The following is a 16969-nucleotide window of genomic DNA, read 5'->3' as shown; positions in this document are numbered from 1 at the left end:
AGGTCGCTGATTCCGGTGAGGGTCAGGGCAAGGAGCAGGCTGGCAGGCGAGGCGAGGAGCGGGCAGACAGGATCTCGAGGGGGAGGTAAATCTCCAGGACAGGGCGCTTGGAAGAAACGACAACAGGTTAGAATGCTGATTAGACAACTCAGAGTTCAGACGTGTGCACGGCTGGTTACCACAAGAAGTAGTACGATCCAGCGAAGACTAGAGAAGATCCTGGAGTCTTTATACCGTCTTCTGACGAGCCTGATGCACCTCAGCTGTGCGGTCCTGATGGGAGAAGCCGCCTTTCTTCCAAATAAGGAAGAAGGCGGAAGCCGCACCGGCAAGTGCAGACCATGACAGTTAGACTTAATTAAAATTACATAGATTAGGATAAGTCTGGGATACAGTTTAACCAGACTGCAACTTGCTAAGAGTAGTGAATTTTAGACTCCATGTATAGACAGGCTGATGTAAAGCACACAGAGGTTTTACCATATAAGGTGCTTAGGGTCTTTGGTGCCCTGAAGACTGGACTTAGCACAACACCATGTGTGTAAACGTATGTGTTTTAACAGGATTGGTCACTTCAGGACTTAAGGAATGTCTTTGAAACGTATATAAGGATGCCTTACACATGTTTTCAGGGGGATTCTCAAAACTGGCCAGAGACCTCACAGAGATGCATATCTGTTTAAGATGTCACTTTTTGTAATAAACCATCATTTTTTATACATCAAGCTGATGTCCGGAGCTCTTTTTACCTGAAAGTATTTTTGTCACATCACCTGCGTCCATAAAATAAACAACACAAGCAGCTTGGATTAGAGCAGGTTCCCAGTCCAGTTCCTGCCAGAGCTTTGGATGGACATGTTTTAGGCACCGTCACACATCAAGCCACGCTCATTCATCTGCTGCTGTCAGGAAATCTTCATGAGACCATCCAGTTCTACATCCTGAAGTCCTCCCATCTGCCTACTATTTTAGGCTACCCTTGGCTCAGTCTTCATAACAACCAGGGTTATCTTGGAGTGGAGTTCCTCATGTCACCAGAGGTGCTTGCAGCGTGCTTTGGTTCCTCTGCAGTCAGAGTGTACCAGTTCTCTTCTCGATCTTTCTGGAATCCTGCCCGAATTTTATGACTTCCATCAGGTTTTCAATAAAGCCAGGGCCACGTCTTTACCTCCACATCGCCCCTATGACTCCACCATTTTGCCTGGAACCTCTCCTCCCAAGAGGACAGGTTAAGAGGGTAAGAGGGTTTCTTTCTTAGAAAACATTTTAGGAACGCCATGCCGACTTATATCAAGGACTCTATAGCCTCAGGAATCATCCAACCTTCGTCATCCCCTGCGGACATGGGGTTTTTCTTTGTAGAGAAGAAGGACAAGTCCCCATGGCCCTGCACTGATTATCGTGGCCTTAAAGATATCACAATGAAAAAAATAGCTACCCATTGCCTCTCATCAATTTTGCATTTGAACTGCTTCAAGTTAGACTTACCTATCACTTAGTCTTAGTGATGAGTGGAAGATGGCATTCAGTACACCCTCTGGACACTATGAGTATTTATTCATGCTGTTCGGATTCACCAATGCTCCGACTGTCTTCCAGGCTCTTGTCAACGATGTACTCCGGGATATGATCAACTGGTATGTCTTTGTCTACCTGAACAACATCTTAATATTCTCACAGACCAAAGAGCAACACCTCCATCATGTGAAATCCGTACTTCAACGTTTGCTGGAGAACTCTCAGTATGTCAAAGCTGAGAAGTGCGAGTTTCACATAACCTCCGTATCCTTTCTGGACAGTATTGTGGTGCAGGGGAGTCTCCAGATGGATCCTGCCAAAGTTACCGCTATTACCTCCTGGCCTCCCCCTGAGAGGGTTCTTGGGTTTTGCCAACTTCTACAGACGTTTCATCTGGAATTACAGTTCTGTGGCTGCCCCCACTCACTGCCCTGACCTCCCCCAAGGTTCCCTTCCAGTGGTCACCCTCAGCCACTGCGGCCTTCCAGACCCTCAAGGATTGCTTCTCCTCCTCCCCAATGCTTGATCCTGACTGGCAGTTTGTGGTGGAGGTAGACGCTTGGCTGTTAGGGTGGGAGCTGTCCTATCACAGCGTTCAGGTACCGATCAAAAGCTCCATCCCTGTGCCTACTTCTCCCACCAACTATCGCCTGCTAAACGCAACTACAATATCGGTGATAGAGAACTTGGCAGTCAAATTAGCTCTGGAGGAATGGCACCACTGGTTGGAAGGAGCTACAGAGCCCTTTTTAGTTTGGACTGATCACAAAAACTTAGAATACTGCACTCCTCCAAGAGATTGAGTTCCTGCCAGGCCCGATGGTCCCTGTTTTTTGCCCGCTTCAAGTTTACCGTTTCCTACCGTCCTGGTTCCCGTAACACAAAACCTTGCCGAGCATTCCACTACGGTTCGTCTGGCTGGGACATGGAAGTCTGTTGACTAGCTAGAACACGATGGAAACATTAGAGTGTTTGTGGTGTAAAATCTGATCCGAACGTCTCTCATGCTGCTGTTTTGGTTTTTGATGAACTGATCTCTGCCTCTGACTGTCTGTCATGTAATTATAAAGTCAGTTTATTAGTTGAAAAGACTGACTTTGTTATTGATAAATTAAATGATCTATTTTCTTTTAAATCTGTCCTGTTACATCTGATACCTGCTGCATCACATTTTAAATGTCAGCTTGTTTTTCTTTTTTTTTTTTTCAACTGTAGAGTAAAAAAAATGTTTTTTCTTTTTAATTGTATTCTATAACTAATCTGCTTGGACATGGGCTAAATATTGAATTATCAAACTGGAATGTACCCTCTTATAAAGTCAAAAATCATTTGATAAATGGGGCCCATCCTGGTTCTTGCTCCTGGCTCCAGGACTGCCCTGGTTCTACACCCTGGTTCTCGGTCCTGGCTCCGGGACTTCCCTGGTTCTTTGTCCCGGCTTCAGGACTGCCCTGGTTCTACGCCCTGGGTCTTGGTCCTGGCTCCAGGACCTCCCTGGTTCTTTGTCCCGGCTTCAGGACTGCCCTGGTTTTATGCCCTGGTTCTCGGTCCTGGCTCCAGGACTGGTCAGAAAGACCTTACGGATAATGAGTTGTTTATACTTTAGATCAGGGGATGCAGAAAACTCTGAAAATGATTTCTTAATGCATTGTAACATTTAGTAAATGATTAGTTCATTAACGAATAACTTCTAAAAGACAACAGAACGTTCTTCTAAAGGAAGCAATGCCCTTCATCCTCTCTGCCATCTTTATTTGCAGCAGATGAGACTGAACATCTTCTCAGGAGGCCACCATATCTTACAACAAACACAGGCTCACGAAACATGAACGTGATGCGTCCCTGACCTGCGACCTTGCGCCTCATAGTGGTGGGAACCAAATACTACATCTCAGTCAGTTATAATACATCCAGCATATTTACAACTTGGGTACACAAACTGAAATCTCTTAACACAGACCCTCAAGACTAATATTAATATATAGCCTCAGTCCTGGAATTTCTCCAGTGGAGCTGCGGAGTTAATGTTTACATTAATAACTGTATTACACAATAATTACTGCCCAAAGACACCTATTAATAGTAGCTAATAACTAGACGTGCGCCTACAAAAGCCCAGCAGCTGCTTGACACGACTGGTCAAAGCCTCCATGCTGATCCCAGGTGGCTGATCCACCAACCTTCTGCAGCGCCACTTTAGCAGAAATCAAATCAATTCAAAACAAACTTTACTTATAAAGTGCTTTTCATGCTAAAGGCAACACAGAGTGCTTTACATGATAAAAAATAGCAATTCATGCATAGTAAAAATAAAACAAGAGGTGAGCTGGCCAGACTGTCACCTGACCCATGGACAGCGATGCGCACTGACCCCGGAGCAACGGGGTCACTGCTTGATGTCCTAAACTGTCAGATAAGCCTGATTAAATTCAGCTAAATTTATGGTTAAGATAAATTCCTAGTAACGTGGAACCACGATATGTACCTTCTTTATTTCTTCTCTCAGTTTAATTAAATCAACCCAAACCACATCATCTCTGCAGATTTGTAGCTTCATATTTTCATATGTTCATAATCTAATCCAGGATCATTTGCATATCTTCATCATATGTTAATAAACCCTGATGTCATAAAGTGGACGTGATTCTTTCATTCTTTACAATGTTCTCTGAAAACAAACATGGACCAGCAGCCTTCAGACAGACTGACTGCCTTAATAACTATCCACTATATTTACAACGCTGACATTCTTCACTGGGCTGAAGGTGGTGGCCTGAGGTTTCATTTAACACATTGTAAGCATTTACACTATTATTATTATCAGAGTGAATGTTTATCTTGTGATGGTGAATCTGCTCTGATGCCGTGTTTTCTTGTAGGACTGTGTGACTTCAATGCTGAATGGACTCGGGGTTTAACAGCTTTGAATGATCCTGATTGAATAAAGGATCGTTATTACTCTTTGATGTGTACTCATATTTATATTGGATGTGTATTTTATATTTATGGGAAGTCTTAATTATCTAAGGACTGCTAAATCATTTATTTAATATGATTGCAATCAACAATGAAAAACATTTAAATAATGACAGTGGATCGAGGTGAATGTGTTAACAGTGTGTAGGGCAGTGGAGGAAATACTGGTTTCCATGGTGATGAGATTAAATTACTCCTGGAATTTAGCCTGGTCTGGAGCAAGCTAGGACTCTAGAATAAATTAGAAAAAAATAACACGTAATAAACAAGTATAAAAACTTTCTAGACAATACATGAAATCCCCGTCTAATGGTGCATTTAATGACCCTGCGGTTAAAGAAGCTCTAAAGCACGTACCGCCCACAAATAAATACAATGTTGATGCTTTGTTTACTTGAAGAGCTACACAAACACATAGGAGAAACAACAGCTGCAGGGGAAACCAACGGGCTGCATCAATCACTCCATTAACTGAAACGCATTTAACAAATAACGTTTTCCAGTTTTGTTGACGTGGTAAGGAGGCTGTGGTTTCCTCTCCGATGACAGAAGCTGTGATTCTCCTTTAGTGTACATCTGTTTCATAGCTGCTAGTCGTAAAATTGCCGACAGTCTTTGAATGCATCATGTGATATCTAACCTTAGCTAATCGCCTTCAACGGAAGCCAGCTGAGAAAGGGTAGAGAAGACAAGATGGCGGATTGAGTGGGTTGCGCTTTGTAAGGACCGTTGAGACCCTTAAAGTTAGGCAAAAACGGCCTTTAAGGATTGTACGAGCAACAATACCATCGGAGGAGTCGCTTTTGCCTCACGGCTGGGAGGAAGCTGGAACATTATTCAGCGGCGGTCCTTGCGACAGCGTTAGCTTGATGCTAATGTTAGCTAACGTTAGAGCTGACTAACATTAGCTGGCCTTAAGCTTGTTCAGATTTACTTTTCGATGTATAAACTGTGATAAGACACGGAATTTCTTATTTCTCCAGGGATTTTATTTTATTAAAGAAGTGGTAGTCGGTAGTTTGTTACTAAATCGAGCAACATCAGAAGAGATCTACCGATTTTTGTTCTTCCCAGTAGAGAGTATTGTTTGAAGTGAGACCTAGTCCATAAATACTCCCAACCACATCCACGGCTCTGCATGTCCTGCTGATAATCGGGATACGCTGACACACGACATTTAAAGCTTATCGGTCGATTTTGTCCTTTGGTGGATATTATGGCGAGCAGCAGTGGCTCCAAAGCCGAATTCATCGTCGGTGGAAAATACAAGCTTGTCAGAAAAATTGGATCTGGATCTTTTGGCGACATTTATCTGGCAATCAACATTACAAATGGAGAGGTAATAGTCCTGCTGATGTGTGTTCTTGTTGGGGTCAGGATGGGCCAGCCGACATGTTGTGGCTATGAGGCAGGTTGCATTATGTTAGCAAGGCCACAGCTAAACATGTTCTGGCTCAAGTTTCTAACATTAAAAGCTTAATAACCGCCATTAAACTCACGCGAGGAACAAATATTTATTTGTTAAAGTCGTAAAGTGACCAGGAAGCTGTAAACACCCAGAAATACATGTTATATTTTTATGTCATTTTCAGGAGGTAGCTGTAAAATTGGAGTCACAGAAAGCCAGACACCCACAGTTGTTATACGAAAGCAAGCTGTACAAGATCCTACAAGGAGGTGTCGGGATCCCACACATCAGGTAAACCAGCATGTTTCCCTCCTGCTCTCCCTGGAGACAAACTCGTGTTTATCGTGGTTTCTTTTTAAGCCAAAACGCAGCTCATACCAGCAGCGAAGGGGCAGCAGTCTTGTTGACCTTATTGTTTCTGGTCAGGCAAACATACATTTAATCTGCTCTCTGGAAAAAAGTTCGTTTCCACGTAAGCTAGTTGTCAGCCTGTAGGCCTCGGTGGTAGCTCTGATCCGGGATAACAGCTGCCAGGCGAGCGGGTGGAAATGGCCGCTCCTCTTTTGTTGTGCTAGCTCCCAACATGTCTTCCTGTCTCTGTTAGAAAATGGCGGCAGAGCTCAGGAGCGAGCGCAGCGGGCTCGGCTCCGTTTCGGGCTCGGCTCCGTTTCGGGCTCGGCAGGAAACCAGAACCTGTCAGATTATTGATGGTCATGATTCACGTGAGGAATCAGGCTGTTTGTCTCATCCAGTAGGAGCTGCTGATCACCATGGTGACACCACATCTGATCTAGCTGTAGGTGGAAAGTTGTGTCGTTCGTGAACTGCGTGTTTTTTGGAGGTGAAAATGGAACAATTTGTTGTTCATCATTTATCATTTACCCTGCAGCTTGTTATGTGCTCTGCGAGAAGAGAGAATTTTGGTCAGACAGCTCCAGAATAAGAACAATCACACACAGAAGAAAGCTCTGCTCAGCTGATGTGTTGAACCATCCACATCTGCAAGAACAAAGTGACGTCATTTGTTCAGGTGGCCTCAAGAACAAGAAAAAGTTCTGGCTTCTTGCAGTGTAACAGCCTTTTTCTTTCTTTTTTTTCCTTCCATACGTTTTTTTTAACACTCCATCATTGCAAAATCATCAAAACTCCAAAATATTCATGTGATCTGGGAAACGGATGCTATAAAATAACTGCTATCTTTTGTCATTTAAAAATATGTGATGGCACAGCGATGTCCATTATCTGCATTTCTGGAGCGTCGCAGTCCAGCAGCGTCCCGGTGCTGAGAAACCGGACTATACCACTTTTAATCCAGGGCGCCACGCGATATATCACATATACTCAATGTTTTCCGAGACGTCTTACGTGGAATATATATTGTCTCTATGGTGAAGATGGAGTATAAACTACGTGTCTGTGGGATTTCTTCGTAGCCTCTGTCTGCTGTCAGAGTGAAGCTCACCGCATGAATCAGACTCCTCCCACCCAGAAAACTCCTGCATTTGCATGTTGTTGTTTCAGGAGAGACAGGAAGAAGCATGGAGACAAGTATACAGCTAGCTGACTAGCTAGCTAGCTATAGTAGAGTAATACGTCTCAGAAATGACAAAATTGACGAAGAGATGGATTGTTCAGCTGTGTGTGTTTCCAGATGGACATGACGTTCTTCACACTCTTGAGCAGGAAACTCCTCCTCCTGCTGTTATTATGGAATAAGATCAGACATTATTATTACAGCAGATATTTTTGTCTGGTTTACAGCTGATTGATGCAACAGTTTCTAACGTGCGCTCTGTCTGCTGGTGGGAGTGTGTGTGTATATATATACACACACACACAGGTTTCATCAAAGGACAGAGTACACATGTCGGAAACATGTCAGCCAGCAGGAAATCAGACAAAGATGGGTTTTCTAGATTCTCTCAGCAGGTGGAGATGGAAGCATCTCGCTCCAGCAGACGGAGGATTTGTCCGTGTTACGCTGATAGCATCACGGTCGTCATGGCAATGTCACGGCTGATCAAGCTGAATCTATGTCGTCGTAGGATTTTGAGTTGTATTCCGGTTTTAAATGGATCCAGTATTCTTAGTAGGTTTTATTAGCATCAGCACGTATCTGAAATGTGAACTTTAAGAATATTTAGAGCGACTCCGCTGGATGAAACGCTTTCATCAAAAGTCCTGAGAGTTTCCATCACAGCGTTCCTGGCTGTGAATCTGGGAAACACTGGATTGTTCCGGTGTTTCAGAGATGATTACAGATTATTACAGTAATCTGATTACTCCCAGAAAACAGTTTGTCAAGTAAATGCATTGTGTTTTATAAAAATAGTTTTCTGAGAACGTCTTTACTATTCAAGAAAAATGGGTGTTGTTACACAATTAGCTGTAAATGAATCGATATCGAATCCAATTAGATTGAAATCGAATGAAAATAGGGCCTAGCGTGCCAGTCGAGCTCTAGGAACACGTGGCAGCCATCATACGTATACGGACGCGTCGCTAACAGCCAGCATGTCCCAGTCCTTACAGGGATGAAAAGCTCCTGGTGTGGACGTCTGAGTTTTAGACAGAATCACAGCTCACGTCTCAGCTGCTGTTTCTGGACATTTTGTCCTGAACAGCTGGATTTCTGCCTTGTCCCGGCTGTGCTGGTGGTGTAGTGGAGTCTGGTTGGAGCCTGTCCAACCTGTTGGTCCTGCTGCCACTCCTAGCTCGTCACCACCCCTCATAGTTTGACCGTTTTCCTCGTTCTTCTGCTGACCCCACCCTTCTCATGCAGTGAAAGGAAACAAGCTGATTCTGATTGAAAGCTCCATGCTGATCAGAATATGTAGCTCGGTGCTGCTGGGCTTCCTGTTTTCATTCCTAACTAGACCTGGATTTAACATCTGAAAGCATTCTGCAGAGCAAACGTTAAATAGTTAAAACCTTCATCAGGTACAGAAGCATAAAAACTCCGGGAAGGTTCTTCAGAATGATTTTCAGCTTTCAGGGCTCCAGACTGCGACCCAACGGTCGCATTTTGCGACTAAAATGTGAGACTGCGAGTGAATTTTTCACCTATTCGCACAATGAAGATGATACATTATACAGTTATAATTTATAACAAACTTCTGCTCCCTCTTCAGCCCAGTAGTTCACAGTAACGTCCAAATTAGCTGCTGGTTTTTCGACTCAAACTAACTTCAATACGAGAAAAGGAGACGAACACCAACGAAGAAGACTACAGCCAATGTGTGTGTGTGTGTGAGCAGGGATGAACGAGCTCTGTGATTGGCTTGGGGAATTTATTACTCCAGAGGAGCATCAGTCCCTGAAACTGTTTATTACCAGGAACTACATGGACCAGTCGTACCATGTCCTGTGGGGGGATGATGGGACAAAGTTGTCGTTCTGCTTTGACTACAAAGTGAAAATCAAATCTGATTTGATAAGTTCTGTGTCTACTTGTTTTGTATTGGTGTGGCCAGTAAGATGGTTTTTTTTATTTATTTTTTTGTCAACTGCTGCACAATAAAACGTGAGCGTAAACACTGTAATTTCTGAATTTATTGTTCAAGTATTTATTACTAATACTGTGAAAATGAGAGGAAATTTCAGTGTGCACCTCTAAATGTTCTGCTTGCGCTCCTAAAAAATTTAAGTTGGGGGCTGCTGTGTTCCTCATAAAAACGTTAGTCTAGAGCCCTGGCTCTACATGACCTCTGTCCCAGACCCAGATCTCTGAACGACCATCCATAACATGACGTAGGGCTGGGCGATATGCCCTAGAAATAAGATCTGATTTTTTATAACCGAATCCGATTTAATCGATTTTTTTTCTTATCTTTTACAAAACATAAATAAACTTATTAAAAACATTTATTTGTTTATATAGATGAATGCCAGCAAAAATAAAGCATATAATGTCATAATTTTTCCACCATATAAACCACTTATCATACAGGATCCACTGCAGGAATAATTCCCCTGATGAAGGTTGTCTCTTCACCAGGGTTTGTGGGTTAAGTTGACGTCTGCATCTCGTAGAGAGCAGCATTTTTCACTGCAGTTATACACACAGCTAAATCCCAGGCGTGACTGAAGGGTCACGTCACTGAAAATCTGTCATACAAACACCGTTCTGGTGTGGAGGGAGGGCGAAGTCTGCTGCTAACTATGGACAAAAACCCAGATTTTCATAAAAATAAATCTCCAGAAATGGAAAATTTGATTTATCGATTAACCGCCCAGCCCTACCTGGTATTTAGCATTCTGATTGATTAATGATAAATATCCTCCATATCTTGACTTTCCATGTGGGATCATATGTGAGCTATGTGAACAAGAATGAAAACAAAGATAAACTAGAACTGCAAGCATTTATTTATTTCTACCATGTCCTGTCCAGCATGGAGGTGGCAGAATGATGGTCTGGTTGCTGTGTTGTACTGAACAAATTTGCTTTGCCAGGAGGAGCTTTATGGGGATAAAGCTCCTCTTGATAATCTGATTTATTTATTTAAATTGTTTGTGTATTTTGACTTGTGGAATTTACATAAATTTGCTGCACCTGACAGGATGGGACAGTCGTAAAAAGCAAAGTGGACAAAAGGAAGAGGAGACAAAGATCCAGCAGATAGAAGCAACGAGCTTCAGTCCAACCTAAGAGCAGACAAGCAGCTGCTACACCTGTACAGAAACATAACAGAGAATTTTCTACAGCTTTTACAGAAAAACTAAGCTGACAATCATCAGGAGTTTCTAAAAAATAACCAAGACAACAACAACCAAAGAACCAGAAACACACACCTGAACCAAAGCATCTCTTAGTATATAAACCTACTGGACACCTTAGTGCTGAGTCAGCATGCAGAGGATGAGGAAGGAGGAGGATCAGAGATGAGTGTGATCCTGCAGATGAGGCCACGCCTCCACAGAGGCAAGAGGCAGACTAGGGCGGCCCAGAGATCCAGGTCATCAGCAGCATCCTGGAGCACCAACCCAAGCCCCCCCCCCCCACCAAGCAGACCACCGTGGACCCACCCAGAGGGAGGCAAAGGAAGACACCAGCCAAAGCCCCCCACGGTCACACGGCTGTGCATCTTTGCTGGTCTCAGATTCAGTTTGATTACCATGATCTTGTCAATGATGCAATTCAGCAAATTTATCAGGATGTATTACTGCACTTCTTTACTTTATCAATGCATACAAGCAGTCAGATAATTATGAACTGCATTTATAATTATTTCATAAATCAGTCAGTGTTCTGATATTGATAAACTTCATATACATATGAACAATAGTTATTTTCCATTTCATTATTGAGCTTTATCGGAAAATCAGAAAACATTACTGTAACGTAACATTATCGTAATGTCTTGCAGTAAAACAGTGTGTTTAGTCCCTGCAGACTGATCATTTAGGGACCAGAAATTGTGAGAGAAATTAACAGGTTCTAGGATATAAATCAGACCAGGACCTTCTCTAACACAGTAGCTGCTGGTGGTAGACCGGGTTTATACTTCAGCTATGCAGGGCCGGGTCTAGAAAAGTTCTGGTTGGGGCCAGGAGCCCTGACCAGGAAAAAAGTGTAAAAAAAAAGTGAAGAAAAACCAGTAAAACAAGCAGCCAATGATGTGTTTTACCAGCAGGTGTTTACTTTGGGTGAAGCTGCTGTAGGACTTTTATCACGGCTGCACAAACACACTTCAGTGATAAAAGAAAACACTTGTTTTTATCCAGATCATCAGTTTTATCAGAGTTTCTTCATCAATGTCGGCTGTTTAACTTCAGTCATCACATCTGCTGCTTTTAGGACAGAAATTATCACCATGGAGACGCTTGGTGAGATGATGGTGGATGAGTTCTGAATTATGATCTAGAACAGCAATTCTCAACTGGTGGGTCCCGACCCAAAAGTGGGTCGCAGACCCGTTTTTAGCGGGTCGCGAGCCATCACTTGGGCAAAGTATATATTTACGAAAAAAAAATCATCCACTTTTATTTTGAAAGGAAAATTTTGTCCTGTAAGTGCTGTCAGTTTACATTCCTGAACAGTAGGTGGCGAGACTGTCATAATGCTTTCTACCTGCCATTTTACAGCACAGAATAAGACATTCAACATCAACCTAGCTCTAGTCATAGGCTCTAGCTGTATCCAAGCATGGCGAAACGCAGGTACGACCCCGAATACATTAAATATGGATTTCCGTACACTGAGGACAAAGGGAAACAAAAACCTCAGTGTGTTATGTGTGGTGAAGTATTGGCACATGAAAGTATGAAGCCTTGCAAAATGAAACGGCATTTGGAGACTAAACACCATTCTCTCAAAGATAAACCTGCTGTGTACTTTGAAAGACGACTTCGGGACCTGAAGGCGTCACAAAAGTGCCTCACTTCTTCATGCTCAAAGCAAGTGCAAGCACTCCTGGCATCGTACCAAGTAGCATACCGTATTGCAAAGATGAAAAAGCCCCACACCATTGCTGAGGACCTTATCGTACCTGCAGCTATGGACATGGTCAGAGAGGTGTTAGACCAGTCAGCAGCAGATAAACTAAAAACTATACCTCTGTCAAATGACACAGTGAGTCGGCGAATAGAACACATGTCGGATGACATCAAACAGCAGACCACAACTCGCCTTAAGACGAGTGGTCACTTTGCATTATAAATGGATGAATCCACAGATATAACAAACAAAGCCGTTTTACTCATTTACGTGAGACATGTGTGGGACGGGGACATGCAAGAGCATTTCTCTGCACAAGAGAGCTTCCTACAACTACAACGGCAGAGGACATCTTCAGCTCCGTGGACTTGTACTTAAGTTCAGTTGGCCTAAGCTGGGACATGTGTGTTGGCATCACAACGGATGGCGCCGCGTCGATAACGGGAAAAAACTCCGGCGTTGTGAGGAGAATGCTTGACAAAGCTCCGAATGCAACTTGGAACCACTGTTTTCTGCATCGGGAGGCCCTGGCAGCAAAGGGTATGGTACCGGTGCTTGATGTCATCCAAGTGGTAAACTACATTAAACGAAGTGCAAAAAACTCCCGGTGTTTCCAAAAACTGTGCTAGGATCTTGGTAGTGACCATGTACAAGTTTTGTATCATGCTGAGGTACGCTGGCTTTCAAGGGGTACGGTGCTGTCCTGCTTTTATGAACTACGAGCTAAAATCGCAGCCTTTCTTGCCCAAAACAACTCTCCCCTTGCTGGTCTGTTCAACAGCAGTGTGTGGCTCGCACATGTTGCTTACCTCGCCGATGTGTTGGAACAATTGAACACTTTAAATACATCTATGCAGGGAAGAGGGCATAATATTTTTGAACAATATGACATAATCGATGCCTTTAAGAAAAAGATATCCATGTGGGCAAGTCATGCAACTAAAAAACGACTGGACATGTTCCCCAATGCTTGTCATGAAGCACAGCAACTGGACATGGCAGAAAAAAACGTAATGAAGAAAACCATCACCGCACACCTGAATAAGCTTCTCGAGCGCTTTAATGACTACCTTCCCGAGAAACAGAGGGATGATGACTGGATACGTGACCCATTTGGAATAGACATGGAAAGTGTCACGTTGCCAAGCAACGAAGAGAATCAGCTGGTGGAGCTGTCATGTGACCGCACGCTAAAAAAGAAATTTGCGGAGGTCAGCCTCTCCCAGTTCTGGTGCAGCGCCGTGATGAGTGAGTACCCTTCCCTTGCCACACGAGCAGTAAAAACTTTCTTACCATTCAGCACTACCTATCTCTGTGAGTGTGGCTTCTCAGCTCTTGTTCAGCTGAAAACAAAGAAACAGTCTGGACATTGAGCAGGATCTTAGAGTTGCCCTGTCAACTATCACTCCAGACTTTGAGGCTCTTGTCAGAAGCCAAAAACATCCCCAGTTGTCCCATTAATTCCTGCAAACTGAGGAAAATGTTGTTACACCTAAAGTTGGAGTAGGCCAACTATTACTATTATACTTAATTTCATGTACTTGAATAATTTTGAGTTTTACTTTTTATTTGATTTAGTTTGTTTTTGTTAAAAAAATAGCTGTGCTGGTTGTTTCAAGATCACTTCTTGAACTTTTTTTTTTATTTAAGTTTTATGTAAAGACAGTTAAGAACAAATTCTTACTGACTTCTTAGTTGCACTTTTATGTGTGCCTTCACGGCATGTTATTGGCTGTTTCAAAAAAGTGATTCTGATGGCAACCCCATATTCAAAATGTAGGAGTAAATCGTTTTTGTTAAACATTATGCTAATTGTTTTAAAATCAGTTCTTTGCTTTTTTTATTTAACATTTATGTAAAGACTGTTCTTATTGACTTCTCAGCTTTTCATGTCATGTCCTCTGAGCTTCTTATAATGGCTGTTACAAAAAAACGTGATTGTTATGGCAGCATGGTTACACATGCCAGAGTTTTATTGGAAGTTGTTGCACTTTGTTTTTCATGTTTATGCATGTAAGCACTATTATTTTCACAATTTGAGGTTTAAATGGAACCACCTTTTTTTAATAAATAAATGTGACAAATTGACTTTATTTCTTTCTTTGGGTCGCAGCTTGTTGTTGAAGGGTGTAGGTGGGTCTCAAACCCAAACCACTTGAGAACCACTGATCTAGAACATGGTAGATGATATAGAACAACATAGTACATTACATGCTGCATTTACTGACCATAGGACATCTGATGTTTACTCAAGAGAAGGTCAGTTAACAGTAAATATTTGTAGCATCGGCTCGTTCTGCTGATACGAAGCCGTAAAAACAGGCAGATTACAGACACGTCGTGAATGGTGATTAATCACGATTAATCATGCAGGGGGGCTGAGCCTGTGATGAACTGCATTCTTTTTATTTCTCTTTACATCTTCTGTTATGTAAAGCACATTGAATTCATTTTATATATGAAACACACTATTTTAAACACTTGCCATGCCTTAGAGAAGTCATAAATCACTAAATGAATCAATGAAATGAATTTATTAGGCTGGTAATGGGTTTATTGGATATTTTAGAGAATAATCTTCACCCTTTCTCACGTTATTCACAGGTGGTATGGCCAAGAGAAGGACTACAATGTCCTAGTCATGGACCTGCTTGGACCCAGTCTGGAGGATCTGTTCAACTTCTGCTCTCGCCGCTTCACAATGAAAACGGTCCTCATGCTGGCAGACCAGGTAGGGAAGTCATGTCTGACTGGATGAGATCAGCTGTGTGGTTGCAGGTTATTTCAGACCTGTATCTGCAGAGAAGTGACAGGACGGTAAATCTGTTTTCCCCCGGCTGTTCTTTCTTTAGATGATCAGCAGAATTGAGTATGTGCACACAAAGAACTTTATCCATAGAGACATCAAACCAGACAACTTCCTCATGGGCATCGGCCGTCACTGTAACAAGGTAAGGTCTGCAGGATGCTGTAAGTATGGCTCAGAGTTAAGCTGCAGAACGGCTGTAAATGATCTGTGGCGTGTCCTGAAAGCATGCTGAGGTATCACTGACTAACAGCAGACTGTCTGCTCTAAAACAGCATGGACCATTTACTGTTCATATGGAAATAAATCCAAAAGAGAGCACATGGCTGTGTAGTGAAACATCACTGTATCCTGGAGGCCACAGCTTGTCTTCTGACTGTATAACTTGGACGTTCACAGAGAAAACCATGCCACCGGACACCACTAAATTTACCTGAGATAAACAGCCCTAGCTCACCAATAGCATTGAAACTGTAGGCAGGTGAGGTGAATAATGTCTAACAACATTAGTCAAGTCCAGCAGTAAACTACCAACAGTAAATTCTCCCTGGTTTTTACCTCCTGATCCATGTTGGTTAAGTCTGAAGCCCAGTCTAATCTAGGGACGTCACCATTACAGATTTTCTTGGTACGATTATTGTCAAAGAAATAATCACAATTTTACGATTATCACAATTATGCATAAATCATTTTCCCAGCACTCTGTGTAAAATCACCCAAACACTCCTTATGTCAGTTTTATTTTATTTATTTCTGTTGTTTCATGCCAAAATAACTCATTAATATAACAAAGTATCTCAGAAGTCTGGTTCCAGCAACATCTCAAAGAATAAATAAGAGTAGTCGTCTTGTAGCCTGAGGGTTGTCGGTTCGCTCCTCGGCCTGTCTAGCTCATGTCGAGGTATCCCTGAGCAAGACACCAAATCCAAATTGCTTCTGATGGGTAGTGGTTAGCGCCTTGCATGGCAGCTTCTGCCATCAGTGTGTGAATGTGTATGTGAATGGATGAATGTGACGTATGATGTAAAGCGCTTTGGGTATCATTCCAGGTACAGTAAAGCGCTGTATAAATACGGACCATTTAACATTAACTCTGGCTTTCTCTCAGATGGAAAAGGCTACAGGACCTCTACCTGGACATGGAAGCTTTTTTCAGTAAACCAAAAAATTGTTTAGATAATTTCTTTTTCAACCCGAGTAGAGTTTAGAAACCCAGGAAAGCATCCAGCTAGCTTGACTTCCAGCTGTCCTTCAGCAGAACAGCTGCAGCAGTGAAAATAAGTAAGACCGTATATCTGGAAATAAATGCTTTCTCTTCTCATGTCTGGTCCATTATGTTTCAAATGCTAAACTATCCATCACAAAAGACGTGTTTAGTTTCTTTCTCATCTATATAACTTAACGTCCAGTGAACTCGTCATGTTGCTGTAAGACCAACCCGAGTCATACATACTTACAAAACATCAAATGACATAACAGTGCTACGTTAGATAAATGTTTGTCATTTATCCAAACGATTACTGTAGTATAGAACAGTGCTGGTTGTCCTACAGGTGGTGAAATGGATGGATTCTTTGCAACCTTTTATGTCCTGCTTTACAGGCTAGTGAGCTGTCCTCCACAATCACACCTTGGCTGCCATAGACTTCCGCTTAGCGTCCCGCTCAGACTGCCGTAGAGTCCTGCTCAGACTGCCGTAGTGTCCCTCTCAGTCTGCCGTAGCGTCCTGCTCAGACACTGCCGTAGCGTCCCTCTCAGTCTGCCGTAGCGTCTCGCTCAGTCTGCCTTAGCGTCCCGCTCAGACTGCCGTAGCGTCCCGCTC

The 16969-nt window shown here is 42.8% G+C and overlaps 1 protein-coding gene across 4 annotated transcripts in view; it reads left to right on the top strand.

Annotated features, from left to right (window-relative positions):
* The first annotated feature begins 5152 nt into the window (after window positions 1-5152).
* Window positions 5153-16969, top strand: part of csnk1a1 (casein kinase 1, alpha 1) — a 51218-nt gene continuing 39401 nt past the window's right edge. For 2 of the 4 annotated variants that reach the window (XM_041991245.1, XM_041991246.1), the window contains exons 1-4: window positions 5153-5833; window positions 6087-6193; window positions 14946-15072; window positions 15194-15292. In XM_041991245.1, the coding sequence (XP_041847179.1) occupies window positions 5711-5833; window positions 6087-6193; window positions 14946-15072; window positions 15194-15292 (456 nt within the window). In that variant the 5' untranslated portion in view covers window positions 5153-5710. The remainder of the gene's footprint in view (window positions 5834-6086; window positions 6194-14945; window positions 15073-15193; window positions 15293-16969) is intronic. The other 2 variants (XM_041991248.1, XM_041991247.1) reach the window with 1 other exon arrangement.

Source organism: Melanotaenia boesemani, chromosome 7, assembly GCF_017639745.1.
Source record: "Melanotaenia boesemani isolate fMelBoe1 chromosome 7, fMelBoe1.pri, whole genome shotgun sequence".
Taxonomy (NCBI): Eukaryota; Metazoa; Chordata; class Actinopteri; order Atheriniformes; family Melanotaeniidae; genus Melanotaenia; species Melanotaenia boesemani.
Note: the sequence above shows the minus strand (reverse complement) of the source record. Positions and strands in the feature narration are given on the sequence as shown.